The following is a 24,091-nucleotide window of genomic DNA, read 5'->3' as shown; positions in this document are numbered from 1 at the left end:
TAGTCGTTTCTTTATATTACACTTTTTTCTAAATGAGATTTGTGGTTACTTCCTGCCAACATAAAATTAAAGAACTAAAAAAGATTTTGGGATCATCTGGCCCAATATTAATGTTGTATAAGTAAAACACTGCGGGCAAGAGTGGTAAGTCTTTCTGAAATACGTGCGGGTGTTTATTCAGCTAACCTGTACTGAAGGTATGCTGGGCAAAGCGCCAGTTTGGGCATTCTGGCAAATACGAAGGTAGGTTTACATAAACCCCCATCCCAGTGAAAATCAGTCCATTTTCCTTTCTTGTTAGTATTTTTTTATCCACTTGGGGGCACTATGATCAAATTTAAGAGAAAAAGTTATTTGGTTTATTTCACTTAGAAAAATTGCTTAGGGTAGAGAAATCTTAACCGATTATATAATTTTAGGTAAAAATACATTTTAAAATATATGGATATGGCTGAGGTTTTTGTTTCTGTTGAAGTTTCAAAACAGATCTGGTCTCTGGACCAGGAGCACCAGCATCTCCTGAGAATTTGCTAGAAATGCAGATGATCAGGCTTGATCTAGTGACTCTACCTCAGGGCCCAGCAGTCTGTATTTTGACAGAGATTTTCCTGAGATTTTGTGGAAACTACTGGAAGGGAATACTGCACCGAAGAGAAGACCTCCAAACTTCTTCTGCTATAGTCAGTAGGAAGATCTTCCAGAGATAGGGGTGACTGGATGGTAACATTGGGACTGTGAGTTTGCCCTTCCTGGAGGGATTCCCTCACATCCTTCATACTATGCTAGACCTCAGATATGCCCTAACTCCACCTCTTTTCCTTTCTCTTCCATTGTAGGCACTGCTTCTTTGTTTCTCTTTGTTCAATTAAAGTGGTGTAGAACTTCTAAAAGTCTTTATGCTGAGGGAGAACAAATGATGGAGTCATAGGGGATATGAGAAGCTTCCTGGAAAGCTTGCCATCATTCTCAGGGCCTCTGACAGTTCACCTACTGTCCTCCACTAGCTGTGTTCCTTCCTCAAGAGGCTGACCTGACTTAGGTGGTACCCTTTGAGGATACCCTACTGTTTTGCTTTTAGTCTTTGCTCCAAATGAAGACTCCTATTTAACACCTGCAACCCAGGGAATGGTCTTCTGGCTAAGTAAGCACTTTCTCATTCATAACCAAGCCAGGAACTGGGACACAATGCCTCTCACCCAATATACAATGAGTGGTCTTGATCTCAAAGACCACATTCTCCGTATATACAAGGTAACCTCTTCCATGAACACAATTGTTTTATGTGTATAACAACTGGAGGTTGTTCCTTTATAATTTACTTACGAAATGAATCTTATAGCAAAGCCAAAAATCAACTGAAAATATCCAGTAAAAATTTGTAAGTAATACTGAAGGTAGTTCTTAACATAGTTTTTGTAGTATTAAGATTATCAGAAGTTGGTTATAAACTACATTTGTTGTAGTTTATAGCAGTAACTATACCTACCTTATAGGATTATTGTATTAACTGAGATTATATATGTAAAGTACAAAAGCACAATGCCAGGAATTCAATAAATCTCTAAAGATAAAATGTAACCTGTTATAATGAAAACAATGAGGGGCATCTGGGTAGCTCAGTCAGCTAAGTGTTTGACTTCAGCTCAGGTGGTGATCTCACAGTTCAGTTCGTGACTTCGAGCCCCATGTGGGGCTCTGCGTGGAAAGCATGGAACCTGCTTCAGATTCTCTGTCTCCCTCATTCTCTGCCTCTCTCCCTCACAAAAATAAACATTAAAAAGGAAGGAGGAGGGAGGGGGAAGGGAAAGGAGAAAAGAGAAGAATGAAATGCATTGGGAATAGCTATTTGAAGCATATCAGTATAAAATTATTCTATAACAGAACGTATCCTAATATAGTCTGCCATTTTACTTTTTTTTGACTTTGTTTTTTTACTTTCAGATAGCATCAAAAGGATACTAGCAGAATAAGTCTCACAAGAAACCGTATTTAATTTCAAACTTTATTGCTGAACATTCTTTTAGTATTTATTAGAATTCTGTGTTGCTTTTTAGAGTTAATAAATATATTTTTATTTGAGGATTGAAGATCATGCTCGTCTGTCTGAAAATCTCGGACTTGTACAAATTCTCATGATTGTTCATCTTCACTTTTCGTAATACTTTCTACCTTAGGCTGATGTCCTATGTCTTATGTCTTAAACTATACAAAGTAAATATTAAATATCTCTAAAGAACATTGACTCCAAGATATGTCTCCTAATTTCTGAAGTAAGTTTGTTTTCTTATTTTCATCTACTTGTATAGCAAAGGAAGGCAGAAAAAAAAAAACCCTCTGATAAGTTGAAAGTTATTTGAATTCTTGCCCATTACAGTTACACTGTAATTTATAATAACTTTCTAGTAATTTATGCACCCCACTGAAAGGCAGATACATGCGTGCCAGCAACTGAATCAAACTCCAGGATGTAATTATGACACAGACCTTTGAACAGGATTCCCATTTTGTTTTCCTAGGAAAAAATAATATGTCTTCTTAACTGAAAACGAACAAATCTCAAATTTCTTTGCAGTTCTTCTGCTATTTAGGTGGTGCCACCATAAAAAGAATAGGAGAAAAAATATTTAGAGGTCAGTGTATTATTCCATGTACTGTTTGTTTTTTTTTTTTTTTTTTTTTTTTTGCATTCTGTTTTATTGTGGTTTTAACTATTAAGAAAAACTCAAATATATCTTTGGAATTGAGGTAATTTTCTATGAAGTAATCTTGATATTACAAATTTGTGGAACAAAATTCTAATCTTTATCTCTAGCTGGATGGCTAAATGGAAGAGAGCCGCTGCTTATATTTGTTTTAAAATTACATGCTGGTGTTTTTTAAATAAATAGTTAAATAGTTATCTCATTTCCTCCATTTATATTTTTCTATTTCATGTACACTTTTGCCTGTGAATATATAACTCTCAAATGATTCCATTAAGAAGGGACTACTGAGTTATGAACTGACATGTATTTGAGTACATTTGAAACAATGTGCATTAACCTTGGGGGGAAAGGTGCCAATTTCCCCTACTGACACATGCCTTCAACCACAAGAAAGAGAAGGACCGGATTTTCTTCCAAAGTTGGATTTTAAAGGAAAGTATCTTTGGAAGAGTTAGTTTTTGTTTGATGGAAATAGTCATATATTTATCCAGTAGGTGGCGCAAGCATTCCCTGAAAACAGAATCATATTTTCTCCTTTGAGTAGAGAACTTGGTAATAAAGGTGGCACTATTTAAGGAGTATTAAGTAACCTTCAAGACATTTTCCTTAAAAAAAAAAAGTGTAAGAAGAAAGGTTAGAAGAAGGTGAAGTGGTAGCTCATTTTGGACATATCAAACTTGTCAAGACATTTTATCAAATTAATGTAGAAAAACTTTAATGCTTAGTAGTAGATGAATGATCAAAGATATCACTAAGGTCAGTTTTAACCAAAAATATGTGAAACTTGAAATTCTAAATATGTTTTGTAAATGTCAAAGGTTTTCTTCTCTTAACTCTATTGATTTCATTTTTCTTTGTATCTTGCATTCATAGGCAGAAGTCTCATAAATACAGTTTATAGACAAATAAATAAGTGGAATTCTTAAGCTTTAAAATTAAAGGAGAACAGGAAGCATTTTACAAGCCTAGCCCAATGAATCCCAGCTTGATTGTACATGGCCCCCTTAATACTATTGCCTCTATTTTGTTATTCTCCAAATAAATGGAGGTAAGAGAGAAACTGGATGTAAATGTGCATTTTTCATAGTATTCTAGAATTTTGTTTGTTTGTTGATAAGTAACAGCTTCCTAAGAACCTAAGGAATTTAGTGACTGGGAAACATATATGTATGCTACAGAAATATTACTTGTATCTGCTGAATGAGAAAAACTAATTTTGTCGTAACCTGTGCGATATACTGTTATTCTTGATTTTAGAAAAACAGGTTTTTGCCCCACTCTTGGAAAGTTTTTTTTTAATGGACAAGTTGGAAAATTCACTGTCACTCCCCTGCACTTGCCGAAGAGTCCTTCGAAAAAATTAGATTGAAGTATTTTTCAGTATATTCTACTACAACTACTATAATGATGACGATGATGCCTTGATTTACCTTGTGCTTTATAGGTTTGCACTTTAGTTTCAAAGGGCCTTTTACATACATCATTTCACCCTGTTTTTGCGCTGACTCTGTCCCTTATACTCAAGGCAGACACTGCTACTCCTATTTTATACATGAAAAAAGGGAAAGTCATGCTGGGCACATAGAAGTTAAAGGAACTTAAAAGTTGCATGTGTTTTTGTATTTTTGTTCCCCCTCCCTCCCTCCCTCTCTCTGTGAATATTTTCACTTTTTCATCTCTGTTTCGACAAAGCACTTATTGCACACCCCTGATACTTGCTTCCATGTGGCGGGACCTCCACGACAGTAATACCCCTGGCTTCTCTCCTATCCGTTTTTGGACTTAGCTGAGTGGTTAGCTTTAAAGCAGGAGCTGGGCATGCATAGACCAGCCCTTTCCACTCTGTCCTTTGAAGGTGAGTTGTCCATGGGGAGTACCTGTTCTCTGCTTCTCCCTGAATAAGTCTGTCAGAGGCAGCATCTTCATGCCTCTGGACATGGACAGGCCTCTCCTGTTCAGCACTGTCTGTGACTGGAGACAATAATGGTGAATGAGGTGATGTTTTTGCCTCCTAACTATATTCTCAGAAGCCAATTTGTTCAGAACTTAGGCAAAGAAAAGAGAAATGTGCTGTATAAAGTATCGGGGCTTCTCAGAGACTCCCAACAATGTCCATGTATCAGCAAATTAAAAAAAAATAAAAGAGTATTAGTGGAGTTAGGAATCTGGGGGAACTTTGAGATCTTTAGACCTAGAATGTATTCTATTCCATTTTGACTAAAAGGCCCCTGTGATGCTATGACCTTGAGGCTGTTTCCAGCAGTGGTTCAAACTGTTTTGCCTAAAGTTCAGGAGTCTCAAGGGACCCTGACTGGCTCAGTCAATAAAGCACGCGACTCTTGATCTCAGGCTTGTGAGTTCAAGCCCTATGTTGAGCGTAGGCGTTATTTCAAAAGTTCAGGAGTGCCTTTTTTGGATAATGGGGTGGTGGGTGGACTGGACTCCTACTAAAGTTCTGTGCCTGCTTTCATAGCAGTTGATTTATGCTTCCTTTATGTTTTGATTTTCCATGTTAAGTTAAACATTAGGATAACATTCTGCTAAAACTATTTGAATACTTGTGATTAAATAAGTCTAAAAATAACAACTTTATGAAATATCCAAAGTCTATTCAATGCTTTTTATTTTACTTTGATACATGTTATATAAATTTTTGCTGAAGGTTGATTTTCTTTATGTTCTTATTATAATTATTCCTTATGACAGACCTAGAAATAGCCATTTAGTCATTCCAAAAATGCTTATGGAATATCTGCTATATAAAGGCCCAGTGCTGGGATGGAGTGGTGAATCATGACCGATGTGACCCTTGACTTACACAGATTTACGGTTTTGTGCTGGAAATAGACTAATCCAATATGCCTCGCCATAGGCCATGGCAGAGCTATGGGAGAAGTGTCCACATCTTGCCTAATACATGAAATAAAGGAATATGACCTTATTAGGGATATCAGGGAGGGCTTGTGTGGAAGGGTGGTGGCTGAACTGAGAGATGGGAAGAAAGTGGAAAGGTGAGACTCAACTAAATTAATTTAAATTGCGAGAAATCAATGAAAAATGTTAGATGTGTGTGGAACTGATTAGAGGAACAGTGAGAACAGAGTATCTGTGCAGACGAGTACATGGTGTCAAAACCAAGGGAAGTATCTGCAGATCTCAGCACAGGCAGTGGTATTTGCAGATGTGAGCCATCACCGATGCCAAAGCAGGGTATCAGAGAAGGATGCACAAGAGCAAAGCTGGGTCCTTGGCCTGGAGTATTGGGTTGCTTATCCAAAAATGAGGGCAGGGGATAAGACACTGAGGCCAAGGTACAACGTCAGAACTGGAGTGATAGTCCCTGAAGTCTTGAACCAGAACTCCACACAGTTGTGCTGGACTACAAAGAAGATTGGTCACAAGGCATAAAATTGAAATTCAGGTGAGACAGTGCGGGTAGAACAAGGCTATTAGGGCAGGGAATCTGTGAAACACGCCGGGTGCCAGGAGGAATTCAAATGCATTAATAAATGACTCACATGAGGGTAAGTTACTTTAAAGATGGATATAGCTTTCTAAATTTCAGAGTCTTCCGAAAATGTCCTCATTCACTAAGACCAGAGAGAAACATTACAGAGCAAGTGATCTTTCAGAAATCAAATATAATCCATGGAGATTATGATCCAAATTTTACAAAAAACTTTTTATCCCCCAAACATAAGTGTTGACAGATTCCTACAAAAACGATGTTAGAAGTGAAGAGGACATTTTAATTATGATTAGGATTTTTGTTAATTCCGAACAGAATGTAAAAACTCAATTGTATAATTTTATCACTTAAAGACTAATTATCAGTATTCTAGTCTGCCTGATTTCCCAAAGTGTATGCTGGAAAACATTACTCCTACAAGATACTTTCTGAAGAAGATTCTATAATTTTGGAGACGCTACACCCGCTCTTCTCCCTTCCCCTCCTGCTTTTTAGTGTCTCTTCCAGGTCTACGATAAGCTCTTACTCATCCTCTCATTCAGAATACTTTCAGCTTTCTTTAACTGAGTATTTCTCACATGTATTTGCCCACCACATTTGTTCTTTTTTTCGCATAATCCTTCTTTGTATCCAATTCCCAAGACACACAGTGGAAAGCACTGAATCTCACATTACCTTCTCAATGATTTTCATTTTCTTTTTTTTAAATTTAAGTTCAAGTTTAAATAGACATATAGGATAGTCTTGACTTATTTTTTTTTTTTTAAGTTTATGTATTTTGAGAGCGCACACACACTGAAGCAGGGGAGGGGCAGAGAGGGGGAGAGAGAATCCCAAGCAGACTCCTTGCTGACATGGGAGAGGCGGAGGGGGAGGGGGGCGGTCTCCATCTCCCGAATTGTGAGATCATGACCTGAGCAGAAATCAAGAGTCCGACGCTTAACCAACTGAGGTACCTAGGTGCCCCATGATTTTCTTTTTAGAGTGTATACAGTTTACAAATGGGCATTTTTTGTGCATATTTCATCTCAAATTTATCATAAATATGAAGAAGGTAGGACAGATATCTCCACTTACAGAAAACCGAGACCTAAAAATTTCTGGTAACTCAGCATTACCTATATTGGATATAATGTTTAAAAGTGATTATTTTTGCTTTGTTTTGGGAATATTGTGTTGAAAAAGAGAACATATTTGGAATAGTCAATAAGATACAGTTTGTTACATAAAAACCCCTTGCTAAAACTTTTGTTTCATTATTACCAAATCGTTTGCATTTTCAGGAAGAGGAGAGCTTAATGGATCTCACAAAAGTATCTGGGATTGTCTAAGTGAATTATTTCATCTTAATTGGTAGGTGCCCTAGAGCTTTATTGCCAAGTGCAGAGTGTCCTTCCTTTTGGAACGTGTGGTAGATGACCCTCCACCACCCCCCGCCCCCCAGATTCACATCTTCCCAGCCTGTACCCTCCTCCACAGAAGATGAAGGTATGGTCTTGACTCTGCAAGTTAGCCTGGCTGGAATAGGTTGCTTAGTACATTATTTGGACATATTTTCACTTATCCCCTTCTGAGATATTTTATAATTGGAAAGCTAATTTTCTTTAACTTCTAACAAAGCAGTAAGGCTTCTGCACAGGCAGAAAAGTATTACTTATTTTGAAGGACATTTGAACTGAGGACAAACATGAAGAAACCATGCTTACAAAATCTGCCCTCTGCCTTTTGGGATGAGCACTGGGTGTTGTATGGAAACCAATTTGACAGTAAATTTCATATATTAAAAAATAAAAAATAAAAAAATAAAAAAAGAATCGAGAAAAAAAAATCTGCCCTCTGTGTTACAGTATATTAGAATGAGACTCTAACATATTGGTGTAACTTTGTAAAATATGTGAGACCATGATCCATTAAAAAAGTTTTTAAGAATACTTTTCCTGTTGAGATATAAAAGAATACTGCTGATCAGTTATCAAAGATAAATCGAGAAAAAACTGCCTTTCAAATAGATTTCTCTGTGCGGTTTCATTTAGGTGGTTTGCCTTGTGCGTAGTTATTTAAACATACTTTTCAAAGAGCTACTGTTATAATTTCCCCAGTTCGGTTTGTTTCTGGGTGACTGTGCATTGCTTTTTATTTTGGACCTCTTTTACAAATGGTCATTTGGAGTTCTTAATGTCTTACCCGAGGTTGGGGTATCAGTCTTCCCATGTTGGCAGATTGCCTCCGTTCGTGTTCTGTAGTAGGCAATGGCAAACCGGTGTTTAGAAGACAGCTTTCATACATTAGACTGTTACACTCTGATAATGCTGATACAAGCTGAGAGTTAACTCAGGCTTAGAGTAAACTACCAGAAGATGGGACTTAGGAAGAAAAGGAGGGGTGATTGGTTTTATGTTACTAATTCTATAAAGTGTGGTCCAGAAAAGGAGTGGAGAACTCTACATTTTACTCAAGTTTGCTTTTGTAAGTCTGTTTATACAGCACACACATTTCAACTTCTTGTTTAGCTGTAGGAGTTTCATATTTTTCTTTGTTCATAATTTCTCTCAAAATGTTAAGTAGTTTTGTTTGGTGGGGAACCTTCCCTTGCCTCCCCAACCTCATGTACTCTTTCCCTTAAGAATTCAGGAGGTAAAAAGCCAGTCGGAAGGTATTTATTTCTCGGTTTCTTAATGCCCAGGTCACACTGTTGTCTTGAATCAGTTTCTTTCTCTCATCCTTAGCCAAAAGTACCCCCCACCCCCCACCCCCCAAAAAAGGCTTATCTTTCAGGGTTAAATAAAAGAAAGAATGCAGTGAAAGGAAGATTCCTTTTATCCAGGCAGCAGAGAACAGGGAACGTGCAGGATGACTGAAAGTGCCTGAGGGCATTTGGTCCCTATTGGTTTTCACATCAGATGCAGTGGTGCCCACAGATAGCCTGTATTGTTGTCAGTTAAATGGGATCATGAGTGTCTGAAAGGTGTTTGAGAATGAACCGAAAATCATTTTCACAAGTGGATGATTACTTCTGCCACATGTTAACCGAACTCTATCAGAATGGCCCAGATTTTTGAGCCTGCATTAATTGCTCTTTCAACCTTGACTGAGGTTTCTCTTTAAGAAAGCCCTTTCCAGGACTAAACGACTCTATATATTGATTTTTTTTCCCTTTCTGTATTTTTCCTTGAAAAATGAAGCCTTGTAGAAGGAAAGGCTTTATCATTCAACATGTAGATTGATTGTTCCATTTCTTTGAATAAAAAGCTGGACTCAAGTGATCCGACAAAAGAAATAGTCCTTTTTTTCAAGCACCGAATAATTCCCACATTCTGTACACAATTATGTTTTTCAAATATTCATTAGTGATGATTTTTCATCACAAAGTGAAACCATGAACTCCCACAGCATGGACTCAGTGCAAATAAATTGTCATATTCTCCTTTCTATTAGAACTGCATGCCACCACTCTAATTGAAACTTAACTACAATATTTAGTAATATGTTTGGAGAATTTTTGTGTGTTGAAGATTCTTTGAGCAGTCTTTAAGTTAGGTCTTATAAAGTGTTTTTAGAGTGTTTGGATAATTGTTATTGGTTATGTTCTCCCATTTTCCGTTTCAAATATGACGTAGAGAATATTAGCTGTTTATTTACTAGAATAGGATGGGATATATTGGAGCTCAGACACACTGTGTTACAAAGTTGAGTTAACTCTCAATTTTAAAAACTAACCAAAAAATGAGTTCCTGAAATTTCATTAACTTTTGTGATTATATATTAGCAGAGAATATATACCATTTACAGAAAAATGGTTTAATTTATTATTAAAACTAATTTGGGGGGTTTGGGGCTTGAAGACACATCACAGAATGATATATGTGAATCTACTATTAAAAACCATTCACAGGAGCACTGTGTAAGAACAAGCATTTAAAATAATTTTATTTTACAAGCATTGCAATCTAAACATGTAATGAAATCTAAATATCTCCTTGAAAATGCAGCAAAAATGAGCATAGTCATGTTGCCAATTTTTGTTTGCTTGATGCTTGTTTTTAGGAAACTCCATTTTTTTCCAGCCTGTGGTTGAGGTCGTTTTCTTGGTAATAATATATATTCTTAATAGGCAGCACATATCTGAAGAAAAGTGTTGATCCCTGTTGTCATAGAACGTTCTAATGGATTTCATAAAGGCTCTGCTTTTGTTTCTCCACAGATGAAAACTTTTAAAAGCACCTTGGCTTACCAAGTTATCACATAACTCTTTTAAGGATGATAGCGATTCCATAAAGATAGTACAGTTTTTAGTGTTGAGATTCTCTCATAGTCATGACAGGGATTTGGTCCCTGTTGGTTTTTTTGGTCCCTACATAGTTATTGAAAGAGAAGATGAGAAATAATGCCCTGTTTTCCTCGTTGATACTAACTTTGAGGTTTGCTGTTGCCAAAGTTCTTTAATTTTCTTTACTTTCTTCATGTGACATTTTCCCTGACAGTATCCACATCGTATTTTAAATATGCAGTCAAAACTCTTGAAAGTGTCACATTTCTTTTATATTTGAGGATAGATCATGACCAAGAATAGTAACACCAAAAAAAAAAAAAAAATAGTCCTAGGCGAACGAAACCTTGATACACATTTAGGTGGTTCTGTGCCTTATTTTCTAGCAATGATTGCTATGTCTCTTTGGAACAAATAGTACTCTCCATTAGAAGCAGCCCTAGAAGAGGGATTAATTCTTTAAGATTATTGCTGTGTTGATACTGATTTATAAAACCAAATGCTTCAAGGCTTTAACTCTTGTGTGTTAAATCCAAGCTTTGTGGCAGTGCTGCTAATTTCTTTGTTACCTAATCCCCATGTAAGGAGAGAAGATTTTAAAGTTAATCAGGCAATTTTTTGTTCAAAGGGAACAACTTCCTAATACGTTAAGTTGGATGTATTGATGAAAGCAAACACTATTAAATAGTATCTGAGCAGTTACTTCTAAGTAATCCAAAATACTCTAGTTACATGAGTATTATGCTGCATTGGAAATATTTTAATGGAAAAACGTTACGTTTAGTACAAATTAGGGATAGAAATCTGTACTTTTCAAATGTGTTATGTACAATAGAATCTTTTTTCCCATTCAAATAATTCTTGGATCAAATTGAATTTTGATTAGATAATTTTTTTTTTCTGAAGGCCATACTCTAATACAGGCTTGGAGAATGTGGCATGACCATGAAAATGGCTGATATAGGTATTCCTTCATTTTCTGTCCATTTGTTACTTAGCTGAAATAATTTAACAAGGATGAGTAAAAATGTTTAAAACCAAATTTTGTAGGCTAATGAAAATGAATAATGTTGAAAGCCCCATGGGAGGACAAAAGAGAAAACTAGCTTCCCTCTTTAAAACCTCTTCAAAATAAGGTGAAAAAAATTCACAGTCTGCATTAGAGACTATTGCTGTCATATATGATATTTTATTGGGTAACCTTATAAATTGTCAAATAAAGCCCAGTTAAATGTGTGTTCCCAGTTTGAGTGGTATTAGGCAGGTCTGATTTACATACCCTTTAAAAAATAACTTTCTTTTTGAGTTAATCACATAGTCAATTGAGAGGAAGCTAATGATTCAGCAGGTTACAAAATAATCAGGGAGAATACGAGTGCTGAGCACACCTGCCAACAGACCTGTAGTACGCCAGCCAAAGTAGTCTGTCTCCAGAATGACAGATATACTTCCTGGAAGAGACTCTCTACACTTTTATGGGGTAGAAGTAGATTTTATAAGGCAGTAAAAAACCAATTTGTTCAAAATTCAGAAAGAAAGATATTAATAATAGATTTTTTTTTACATTCTGAGCTATTTTTATGAAACAGAAATGGATGACAGGTAAATAGCTTTCAAAGATGTGCTTAATACTATTGCTAGATTTAGACCTGTCGACGATACCTTCTCTTTACAGAATTATGCAGTTATAATTGACGTTCCTAATAATGACCCTGAGGTGCCCTAGCATCTTTTCTAGATCAAGTCAACCTGTTGTATACAAAATCCTTAAAAATTCGTTATGGGTATGGTTTCTACATAGAGTAACTCATTTTTCAGTAATTAAGAATACTCAAACATCACTATGTAAATGTAATGAACTGAATCTTAACTGCCTACTAGAGCACAACATGTTAAATGTAACTTTAGTATATTTATCTGAAATAAAGCTTCCTGGCTTTTTATCTATAAATGAGATAATTTGTAGCCTAACACTCGACATTAAAAACAAAACAAAACAGGTGAGGAGAGAATGCATATTAATTTTTACAGATGTTTCTAAAAATGGATTATCTGATTATAACCGAATATTCAAATGATTTGGGCTAATTTTTTCCTTACTCTCTCCACAATTCAACTCTTGCGCAGCTAAGACGACCAAACTACAGACTTGAGGATAGTCTTGACACCTGAAAAACCATTTAACTATTAAAGCTTACAGGGGCGCCTGGGTGGCTCAGTTGGTTAACCGTCTGTCTTCGGCTCAGGTCATGATCTCACAGTCCGTGAGTTCGAGCCCCGCGTCGGGCTTTGTGCTGACAGCTCAGAGCCTGGAGCCTGCTTCAGATTCTGTGTCTCCCTCTCTCTCTGACCCTCCCCTGTTCATGCTCTGTCTCTCTCTGTCTCAAAAATAAATAAATAAAGCTTAGAGAAGGAGTTCTCCAATGTACTCAAGATACCTGTAGACCAAAGAGAGGGATCTTTGTCACTGTATTTGACTTTGTCATACCAGAATTACAATTTATGGATCCATAATGAATATATCCCCCAAATCCCTCAGAACAGTAATTTTTTCTGATTATAAAATAAGAGGTACTCTCATACGTTGCTAGTGGTAATACAAAATTGTGCAGCTACTTTAGATAACCAGTTTGGCAGTTTCATATAAAGTTAAGCACACACTTTAAATATAATTCCGTAATCCCACTCCTAGATATTTACCTGAGAGGAATGAAAATATGGACCCACAAAAGACCTGTACATGCGTGTTTATAGCAATTTTGTTTATGATAGCTAGAAAAATGAGAGCAATCCAAACGTCCACCAACTGGTAAATGGATAAACACGTTGAAGTAAATTCATACAATGTAATGAATTCAGCAGTGAAAAGAATGAACTCCTGATATAGACAACAGGGGTGAATCTCAAAAGCTTTTTACCAACTGAAAGAAACCAGACGCAAAAGGGTGCATACTGTATTTTTCCACTTACATGACATTCTGGAAAACACTAACTGTAAGGTTAGAAATCTGATCTGTGGTTGCAGAGCTAGGGGATGTGAGGAGGAGACTGATTATACAAAGGCCTCAAGGAAGGTTTGGAGGGATGCAGATGTTCTGTTAGTTCATGGTGGCGGTGGTTACATTGCTATGTCGACACTCACCAAATTATATACCTAAAGTGGATGAACCTTACTATATGTAAACTATACCAATAAATCTTACTTTAAAAATATGGAAGATATGCTCAGTGTAGAAATTGTGGAAATGTGAAGGCCTAGAGAACAATATGAAGGAGCACCTGGCTGGCTTATGAGGTAGAGCATGCAGCTCTTAACTTTGAGGTTGTGAGTTTGAGCCCCACATTGGATGTGGAGATTACTTTAAAAAATGAACTTCATCTTTAATCTCACCAGCCCAATATTAACTGTAGGCTTAACATTTTGATTCATCTTTCTGGGTTTTCTTCCCATGCGTATACTATAAGCTCATGTGACAGCTTTTTTTTTTAACTTAGCATTGTAATAATTTTTGCATATTATTTTTTGGCATTATTTTTCATGGCAACTTATTCCTTACCATTGATTCTTAGATGATTTTGAGTTTTTTCTTTTAAACAGTATTGATGAACGTCTTGTTCTTCATTCTTTCCTTAATGTTAAATATCTCTTATGTCCAGAATCTACTTTTATACTAGTGGAAAGCAGCTAGCTTAGTACTAGACATCTAACTCCAGAAATCATTCTTAGAGTAAAAAAACCTCAAGTTTGTTGAAGTTAAGTTTAGTGCATCCTTATTCAGTATAGTTACCTTTTCTGATGTATTCATGTCCATTTTATTTCATAAAATTTTTATCTGGCTAATGTGAAAACTGAAGGACAGAAACTGTCATTTTGCTACATAGCGTTTATAATGTTGCCTTTATGCAGTCTATCTTGTGTTGAATGTAATCTATTTTCTTATGCAGAGAGCAAAACTCTCATGCTTAGCTACTCTCTAGATATGTGTGATCACTTGTGACTTCTGTAGGTGGTTGATTGAATTCCTTCTTACAGGGCAACACCCCCAAAACACCCCAGAGGCGAAATGCTTACCTTGGTTCCATTCTTAAATCATCTCTTATTCAGTTCCTTACATCTCCCAACTTCTAGTATACACATGTATGTATCCACCCACTACTCTGCTGTCTTCAGAGAAATCCTACAGTGTCATTCCCAGTATGTTGAGCCCGGATTTTGAGTGATGTTGCCGCTGGTAGCGGTATTCCTTGTGTATCACCTTAGCAAGACTTACACTCGCTTGTGGTGTTGATGGTTTGCTTCTCACTGAGATGCTGAGTGAGACGCTGAAGGAGCTGAGAAGCGGGCGGTGGTCACCAGCAAAGGTGATTCCCAACGTCTTCTGTGGCTCCTCAGCAGCTATTCGGTGCACATCTTGCCAGTGCACTTTTATAGAGGGCGTCTATCGTGTCCACAGTGTCTGGCTCCTGAGGTCATTGCTGTTAACCCTGTAATAGGAGTTGGGGGTGTGTGCATTTCAAGGAGAAGGAAATTACGTACAAAAGACAGAAAGAGAGCAGCGAAGCACCTATCACCAGAATCACAGAAGAGAAATTAGAGCTTAGAGCAAAGGTGGGGCAAAGGGTTTTAACGGGGCCTCAGGTGGTGATAGTGAACAGGTGAGCACGGTAGCAGTGGATGTCTCTGTCAGTCAGTCACTAAATGAATATCCAGAAGTGCAGGCAGCGTGGTGTCAGGGGTATTGTCAGAGCCGAGTAGAAGTTCACCTAGATAGCGGATAGGTTTGACACAAAATACGTAATTGATTTGGGCAGTTATGGATGATGATTTCCAATGCAAACGTCTAGTTTCTAGTTTGACTTTTAGTAACTGCATCTTTTTTGTTGTTTTTGTTTTTGATTTTGATTCTGAATATTTAGAACCCAATAAATCAAGCTCATAGATACAGAGAACACATCAGTGGTTGCTAGAGGCTGTTGCGCTTGGGGTGGGGACAGATGGGGGAAGGGGAAAAAAAAAGTAAAGAGTGCCTATTCATTTCTTGCATCACTTTTTAAAAGGGGGGCAAAAATGCTTTGCTGTGCAAAAGAGAATTATTTTAATATGACAGAAACTAAAATTTCAAGCTAAGATTTTAGTTTTAAAAATTGTGAAACTCTCAAGACTTTAAGCCCCCAAATAAGTGATTAACTGTAGTGCTTTTTTATCGTTCAGAATTGTATATAAATTTAGTTTGAATAGCCTTTACAGTGGTGAACCTTCACTTCAGAAAAAAAAAAGGATTATGATAAACTATTGAAAAATCTTATTTTAATTTAACAACTAGGCCTGTATTTATCATATTTCAAACTCTAATGATACTTTCTACTTTTGTCGTAAGTGTGCATATCATTCCAAGGTGTAATTTTTTTTCCCATGGTATAATTTTTAAATAGCTCTCCATGACATGCTTATACTAGAGCAATTTTTAGTTTCTTCTTTTTCCTCCTTGATAAACTTGATAAGCTTACATCTATATATATTCAGTAAGAATATTCTCAAATGATTGACTCCTTTATTCATTTCAGTTCACATTGTTAATAGCAATGCACAGTTCAACATAGTTTCAGCCAGGGCTTTTGTTTAATTACACCATGTTCTCTTCACCTGAACTTCATAGTTAGGAAAATTTGCAGCAAGATACTTTCTGTAAATCAGCTAAACCCCTAAATTATGAGGCCGGCAGAGACCTTAGAAATCAGCAAAGCCAGTCTTGCCATTTATAGTTGAAGAAACAGAAACCGAGATTGGTGCTGGCACAACTTGGGGTCACCCAGCTGGACAGTGACCCTTCACTCAGGTTCTTGACTGGACAACCACTTCTTCTGGGGCCACACTTCTCAGCCGCGGTCATCTGAGAGCTGAAACACTGAGTCTTCTATCCCCAGTTTGTAGTCTTTGTCTATCCTAAGAAGTGTGTCGTAAGCATAAAATTCCCACTGGTTCTTTGATTATTCTTTCTAGCTCCAACGTGGCTCAATTTGTAGTAAGAACTGACAAATTGATAAGCCACATAAATCAATTCCCTTTCAAGAACCTAGAATAAGCTCAAGTCGTTTTAAAACACAGAAGCTACATGTTTTCTCCATTTTCAAATGAACTAGACTTTGCCTTTAGCAGGCTGGTCTCCAGAACGAATACATGTGGAAGAAATATGATTGCACAGAGCCACAGCATCATTCATCTAAAATATCTTTTGCTTGTTTTTCTTACCAGGTATTTGTATGCCCTTGGACAGAAGGTCTGGAAAAGATGGAAAAAACGTTACTTTGTTCTTGTTCAGGTTAGTAAATTTTTTTTCCTGTTACACAACCGGTCTAAGAGCAGTGCTCAAACTTTCGTTTGGTGGGTTATATCTATAGGTATTCACTATGTTAGAAATTAAAATGGAAACTTTTAAGTATTTCATGTTAAAATAAAAGTAGTGAATTTCTTTACATGTAAAGAAACTTTTGAACCAAACAATTTAGGAAAAATGAGTAACATTATTCCAGGTTTTCACACATCTCTTTAATGTCTAGCTTAATAGAATGCAGCTATATTTTCATATCAGGTTCTACATTCAATCTGTTGTAATATCAGATAAAGTTTAGCCTCTGGAAAATTCCACTGTACACACAGAGAATAACTGGAAAATGCAGATGATGTCTGAATATTATAGTTTTGACCTCACAGATTCCCTGAAAAGATCTTAAAGTTCTCCAGGATTGCAAAACCACACCTTGGGAACCACTGCATCATTCTGATATTTTATAGATAAACCATAATACTTAGAAGCTTCCATTTTTATACAAATCTGACATTTTTTATCACTTATTCACATAACTGTAGCTTTAAATTTCCAGGACTGGTAGATATGTTTGTAATAGGATTCTGAATATTATTGGATTATTGGAATATACGTTCTGGCTGACTCTTCCTTGTTTTGTTAGTTTTTAATCATGGATAACCTTTACTCCTAGAATATACTCATTAAATTAAATTTACATTAAAGAATAACTTTCTAAATAGTAGTCATTCCATTCTGTGATGAATCCAAGCTATTTTGTTCCCAGTGGTTCTATAGAAAAAATTGTTCTTGTTGGTATTAACATAAAACAGTCTCTAAACTCTTGTCGATTCTTACCCACACATTAAGCAAATTTAAATGGACTAGATCAGAACAACATGGTGAAATGCCAAGGAAGGAAAACTGTCATTTTTCTGTCTTCCATAAGTAAGGTTATCTATCCGCTTTTGGATGTGCCACAATGGCGTGGTAACTTCATGAAAAGTATAAAAATTCAGTCAAAACTAGTTTTATCTATGTGGAAGATAGCCAGCCTATTTGGTTAAAATGTAGCGTTTTCTCATGTGATTAGAACCAATATTTGGCCAGCTCCTTTAACAAAAGATGCACATATGTGTGCACAGCATACATTGGCAGTCCTGATATAAATAAATTGAGTAAGGGGCTCCTGTTTGGAGTTGAGTGATCTGCCCTCCAAAAACCATACCCATAAGATGTCTTCTTCGGTTTCCAGGTTTAATTTCTTTACATTGGCACAAGCATTTAAATGCATTTACCAAGCAGTTTTAATGCAGATCTTTCTGGACATTTGATTTTATTGCTATTTACAGATGTCTCACATCCAATGTGACAAGTTTACATTAGCGACTTGTCTTTATCAAATCTTTCTAAATCACTCAAGTGATTTTTCATAGAAACAGTAGCTGCTTTTTCATAGTCATACTCAGTGCATTTAGGTAGAATCTTTATTAATTCCATATTTTTAATAGCTGATGTGACTGGCGCAAACCTAGCTGACTCTTAATTAGCATGAACTTTTACTTATTAATTATTATGTTTTTTATTTTTACCTTTTAAAAAAAACTTTATTTTTTAGAACAGTTTTAGGCTCACAACAAAACTGAGAGAAGATACAAAGATTTTCCATATATCCCCTGTCTTCACATATGCCGTGGCCTCCCGTTATCAACATCACGTGATACATTTGTTACCAAGGATGAATCAACATTGACACATCATAATCATCCAATGTCCATTATTTACAGTATGGTTCACTCTTAGTGTTGTATATTATACGTGTTTGGACAAATGTATAATCACATATATCCACCATTAAATGTCGTACAGAGTATTTTCACTGCCCTAATAATCCTATGGTCTCTGCCCATGAATCCCTTCTCTCCCTCATGACAACCACTGATCTTTTTATGGTCTCCATAGTTTTGCATTTTCTAGAATGTCATATAATTGGAATCATACCCCATGTAGCCTTTTCAGATTGGTTTAGTTCACTTAATAATTTCAATTTCCTCCATGTCTTTACATAGCTTGATAACTCATTTCTTTTTAGCATTACATATTCCATTGGCTGGGGGTGCCTGGGTGGCTCAGTCGGTTAGCATCCGACTCTTGATCTCTGGGTTATAATTTCAAGCCCCGCATTGAGTTCCATGCTGGGTGTGGAACCGACTTAAAAAAAACACACATTGTCTGGATGAATCATAGTTTATTCATTCATTCACCTATTGAAGGCCATCTTGGTTGCTTGTAAGTTTTGTCAACTATGTTTAAAGTTGCTGTAAACAGTCCTGGGCAGTGTAGACATGTTTTAAAGAATGAATCAGAGAATGTTCATTAGTTTGGAGATCTGGTTAAGTGACAAGCTAAGAGAGTTTCTGTTACATTGATCATATGAAAATTGGCTTTATTATTTATTAGATCAGTCTTGAGAGATCAGATGATTGCCTCATGCTTTTGGCCAGGTAAAGTTTGAGGTAATCCTTTTCTGCATGCTGTATTTTGTAGCATATGATCACAAGAATCAAAAGTTACAGAACAAACGTATACTTTGATCACCCTATACCAGAGTTTAGAAATGAAAGAAAGAATTAGAATACTTTGAGATCATTTGAGGAACATTAACCGTGTCTTTGGGAAGCTAGAGAGTTGGCTCAGTAACAAAAATAAGTTTGACATTTTCAAAGGCAAAATTTAAGCCCATAATTAAAATTTAATTTAAAGCCATATACTCCATAATTGGAATTTAGAAAAAACATCACCAGACAATAATGAATTCAGATTTATTCTACCTGAGGTACCTTCTTAAAATCTGAAGTCCTATTTAAGCCTTATAATTTTGCACAAATATATGTATACACATGCATTCATACAGAGAATTCATGCCCACATGCATTGAAATAAACATGCCAGTACACTGGCAACTTCTTCGAGTTTTAAATACAGTTGAATCTTCCTTTCAATTCCAAACGTAATGGGAAGACAAATTGAATGCGCACATTTCCAAATCAAGATGGATGTGTATGGAGATTCAGTGAGAGTGGCCCATTGGGAGGAACTGGGTAGTTTTTATTAGTATTTTTAAAGAGAGCTCTCATTCTGTTGGCATGCAGCCTGTAGGTTCATACCTGCAGGCTGCATTATTGAAAGGTGAAGGAGTCATTTTTCTAGGGAGGACACTGTGCCCCTGCTGTGTCCGCTGCTGCCATCGGCAGGATGGTGCTTTGGCGATAATGTGAATCTCATCACCACTTGTGAGTGTGTATTATATGAGTGATATAGCTGGAGATACAGCCATCAGCTCAAGAATTTGTACTCATAAAAATTGATCGCGAGCCTGGTTTGGCCAGCTGCAAAGTCATTGTTCAAAGTGAACACTCGAGGGGCTGCTGAGGTGAAAAGACTTTCACATCAACATTTAAAGCAGAGTCCAAAACGGGAAAATAAATTATTTGTTAATACGGGGTGCTTTTCTAGCTTCTAAGTAAGATTCTAAGTAAGTAAGATTTGGTCTCCATTTAGATTCTTAAGTCAGTATAATAACTGTGTTAAATAGATTTTCGTGTTTCTTAAGAGGCTGCTTTTTTTTTTTCAATGAATGAATGAAAGTAAATGTTGATTCAAGCCAAACTGAAAGGAACAGTTGATTTTGAAGAATATGTTTGAAATCTTATCAAAATTAAACTTCTGTTTCTTACTCATTTTTCTTATACTTCTTCAAGAGTGTTTTACTATTTGATTTGGAGCATATCATTATTGTGAAGTACTTATGACACTAATACATTTTCGTTCATTATAGTCCAACCATTTAATAGTCTTAAAATTCTCTAAGATTTAATCAAAAGGAATTATTTCATAATTCTGTGTTCTGCTAATGCCTATTCAAATAACTGTCCCCATGTAGTGCATATTCTGTAATCCAGATATTTCTGAAGCACTCTCACCTACTACTGTAGGTATTGCTGTATTTATTCTAATACTTATTAAGCAATAGTAACAGGCATTTATGCAAAGCACTTTTTAACACAGAATGAGGTATGTTTGAGGGATAGGTGTTATGATCCCTGTTGTACAGATACAACTGATACACAAAGGGGTTATGTTATTTACCTGGAATTGGAAAGTTAGTATGTGATAGAGTTAAGCATTCAAATCCACATATAGTCTAGAGAGTAGACTTTTATTTTCTCTGTCGTCGTGCTATGATTAAATGGATGCACACAAATACAGTTGATGTGAAGACAAATAGATATAGGAATAATCTCTGTGGATCATTCATTTCATGAGGTACAGAGCACTTTTACTAGAAACGGCTAGTGATCGCACAGTCTCGTGCTCATGAAGGGCACTTATTGTGTGACACCACTGGAAACTGACATCAGTGTTGTTTTGACCCTGTATCAAAGTGTTCACTGCTTGTTGTCAGTGTGTCAGAATCATGACTTGAGGTTCTGCAAACAACAGCAGGCTATCAAGACTAATGTTAATTACATGCACATCAGCTGAGTTGGCACAGGATGTAAACAGTCATCCATGTCACTGAGTGATCTGTACATGCTACAAACATGCGAGACACACTCTGTTTAGTGAGATGCCATCAAAATCTGCTTTAGACTTTAAAGAAGTGACTGCCCTAGTGTCTTGCTATCTGAAATCTTCAGCACACATGGAAATCCACTGCAGCAGGCTGCTGTCACATATCAGAGAAGGCCACTACTGGATGAAACGCTATGGTCTAGATTTAGTCTGAGGTCATCAGCTATGTTGGCTTGTAGTAATATGAAGTGGACAAATACACTGTTGACAGATGCAGAAAATCATGGGATAGTAGCTCTCTAGCTTTATGTTTTAAATTAAAATTTACAAACTCAGGGCACGTACAGTGTAGGATGAAATCAAATCATACAAAAGTACTTATGGAGAAAATGAAGTGCCTTTATCAACAACACCCCTACCACCATTGCCACATTATTCCATTCTCCTTTTTAGAGGACCATTGCCAAGTAACCATTGCCAGTAGAGTGGCCTTTTTTTTTTCTTTAATTTTTTTTAATGTTTATTTTTGAGAGACAGAGACAGAGCGTGAGTGGGGGAGGGGCAGAGAGAGAGAGAGACATAGAATCTGAAGCAGGCTCCAGGCTCTGAGCTGTAGACACAGAGCCCGACACGGGGCTTGAACCCATGAACCCCGAAATCATGACCTAAGCTGAAGTCAGATGCTTCACTGACTGAGCCACCCAGGCACCCCAGTAGAGTGGCCTCCTAAACTTCTACCACTGTGTGTGTGTGTGTGTGTGTGTGTGTGTGTGTGTGTGTGTGTGTGTGTGTGCGCGCGCGCGCGCGCGCGCACACACCCTTCTTAATGGAATTATTCCATATACTCTGTGTGCATTGTTTTGATCCCCTTTAAAAAATATTACAAGTTGCCATATTGGTATATAAAAATCCACTTTATTCTTTTGACCAGATGATTGGATCCCATAGTACGGATAACATAATTTATGTAACAGTTCCCCTTTTCTGGACATTTAAGTTCCTCTTTTTTTAATGAGCAGTGGTGCAAGCAACATATGTATAGTTTTTATATATTAAGTTTTGTGTGTATGTGGGCATATTCTTGTAGAAATGAAATTACTGGGCCAAAGGGCTTGGATACCTATAAGAAAAAGTAAGATTATAAACCTTTAGATGACTCATGAGTACTTAGTCATCAGAACTTCAGCTTGTTTTTTCATTTGTCATTTTTTATAGTTAATAAGTAGTCCTTATATGTCAAGTAACATATGTTATTTTGTCTTTCAAATTGCACACCTGTAATATGAAAGAAAATGGAAAATTCTATTGGCTTGGGGGCTTATTTGGAACAAAATGTTAGAGGATAAGAAATTTTTTCTTAGGTTTTATTTTTTAAGATAACTGTTGCTTTGTGATCAATTGAGTTTTCCATAGCAAAAGAAAATTGTCATTTTATAGGATTTACCCTTGAGTATTAACTAACAATGCATTTACTCTTCCAAATAGTTCTAAAATATGAACTATTATGTGATCGTTTACCTGTATCTCAAGAGCTAAAATCATACAAGACAAGGTGGAGTGAACATTAGGCTGGATTTAGTAAGGAGAATCTCATAGGGATCAGGTGGTGATCTCAATGCAAAACTGCCTCTTTTATATAGCCCCTGTGTTCCCTTAAAATGTTTGTTATTTAGATTCCAAGGAAATGTTGGATTCCTCTTATTGTATAGCTCATACCTGCAAAAAAGCGCAAAGGACCTAAGAATGAGGATTGTCCGATGTTGTAAAGTCAGCATTAAATATTGGTGGGCTATTTTTTTTTTGAAAATGGCTTTACAAGTGTCCACTTTTAAATGTTGTGTGTACGTATAGCTTATGTGTATATTTATATGCATGTACAGTATATCTTTACGTATACGTGTCCAACGTGCTTGCCACATAGTAAAGACTCAGTGAAGATTGAAGTGAATATAGCCTGTCCTTTAACTTAGACTTCTTCTCAGACCTTTATGTGGACCATAAAATTGACTTACATTTGGGCATACGTAACAAAACCTAGGTGTGGTGTTTGATCTGCAGCCCGCACAGTGCCCCACTTACATCCAGTCCTCCCCCTTTTCTCTGCTGCTGTACTAGCCGAAACCGCTGTCCCCTTCCCACAGACTCCCACAGCATTATCCCAGCTGCTTCACCGCCATTCTCCTCACAACCTATTGCTTGCATTGTCCAAATAATCTATTTGAGGCTTAACTCCGATTCTGCTACTTCTCGCTGCTTAAATGGTTCTATGGCTTCCCATTACACTTAGAATTACCCCGACCACGACCAGGGGAAGATGCTACAGAATCTGTCGCTAACTTCGTCTTCGGGGAGTCTTTCCCGGTCACACTGAGCAGCACTTCAACTTGCAAGGTTCTGCCCCCAGATAAATTACAGTGCCAAGAATTGTAGTATTGCACCTCACTGTCACTAGCCTCCCTCTCCAAACATACCTCAAATAAATACGTAACATGGGTTTAGTTTTTAGTGTGTGATTATGAAGATATGCCTTGAATTAAGTCCCCTGCCTTTCTTCCATCTGTGGTTGTTCGGCAACTCATAAATATCTCTGTAGAAATTCTGAACATTCTATTGTTTTCATTTCTCCGTGGCTGGCTCACTCTATCCTTTCAAGGGTCGGGTCAGATGTCGTCTCAAATGGGCCTCTTCTGCTCACCCAATCTAAAAGTACCTCTCAACTCGCTCCCTGTCCCAGTACCTTATTTTATATTTTTTCAGAGCATATTCCTAA

The 24,091-nt window shown here is 36.7% G+C and overlaps 1 protein-coding gene across 8 annotated transcripts in view; it reads left to right on the top strand.

Moving 5' to 3' along the window:
* Positions 1 to 24,091, top strand: part of CADPS2 (calcium dependent secretion activator 2) — a 534,192-nt gene that overhangs the window by 327,816 nt on the left and 182,285 nt on the right. For all 8 annotated transcript variants that reach the window (XM_042923255.1, XM_042923240.1, XM_042923248.1 and 5 more), the window contains one exon: positions 16,695 to 16,761. In XM_042923255.1, coding sequence (XP_042779189.1) covers positions 16,695 to 16,761 — 67 coding nt within the window. The remainder of the gene's footprint in view (positions 1 to 16,694; positions 16,762 to 24,091) is intronic.

The sequence above is a fragment of the Panthera leo genome, chromosome A2, assembly GCF_018350215.1.
Source record: "Panthera leo isolate Ple1 chromosome A2, P.leo_Ple1_pat1.1, whole genome shotgun sequence".
Classification (NCBI taxonomy): domain Eukaryota; kingdom Metazoa; phylum Chordata; class Mammalia; order Carnivora; family Felidae; genus Panthera; species Panthera leo.
The sequence above is the reverse complement of the archived record's forward strand: the minus strand, read 5'-3'. Positions and strand labels throughout refer to the sequence as shown.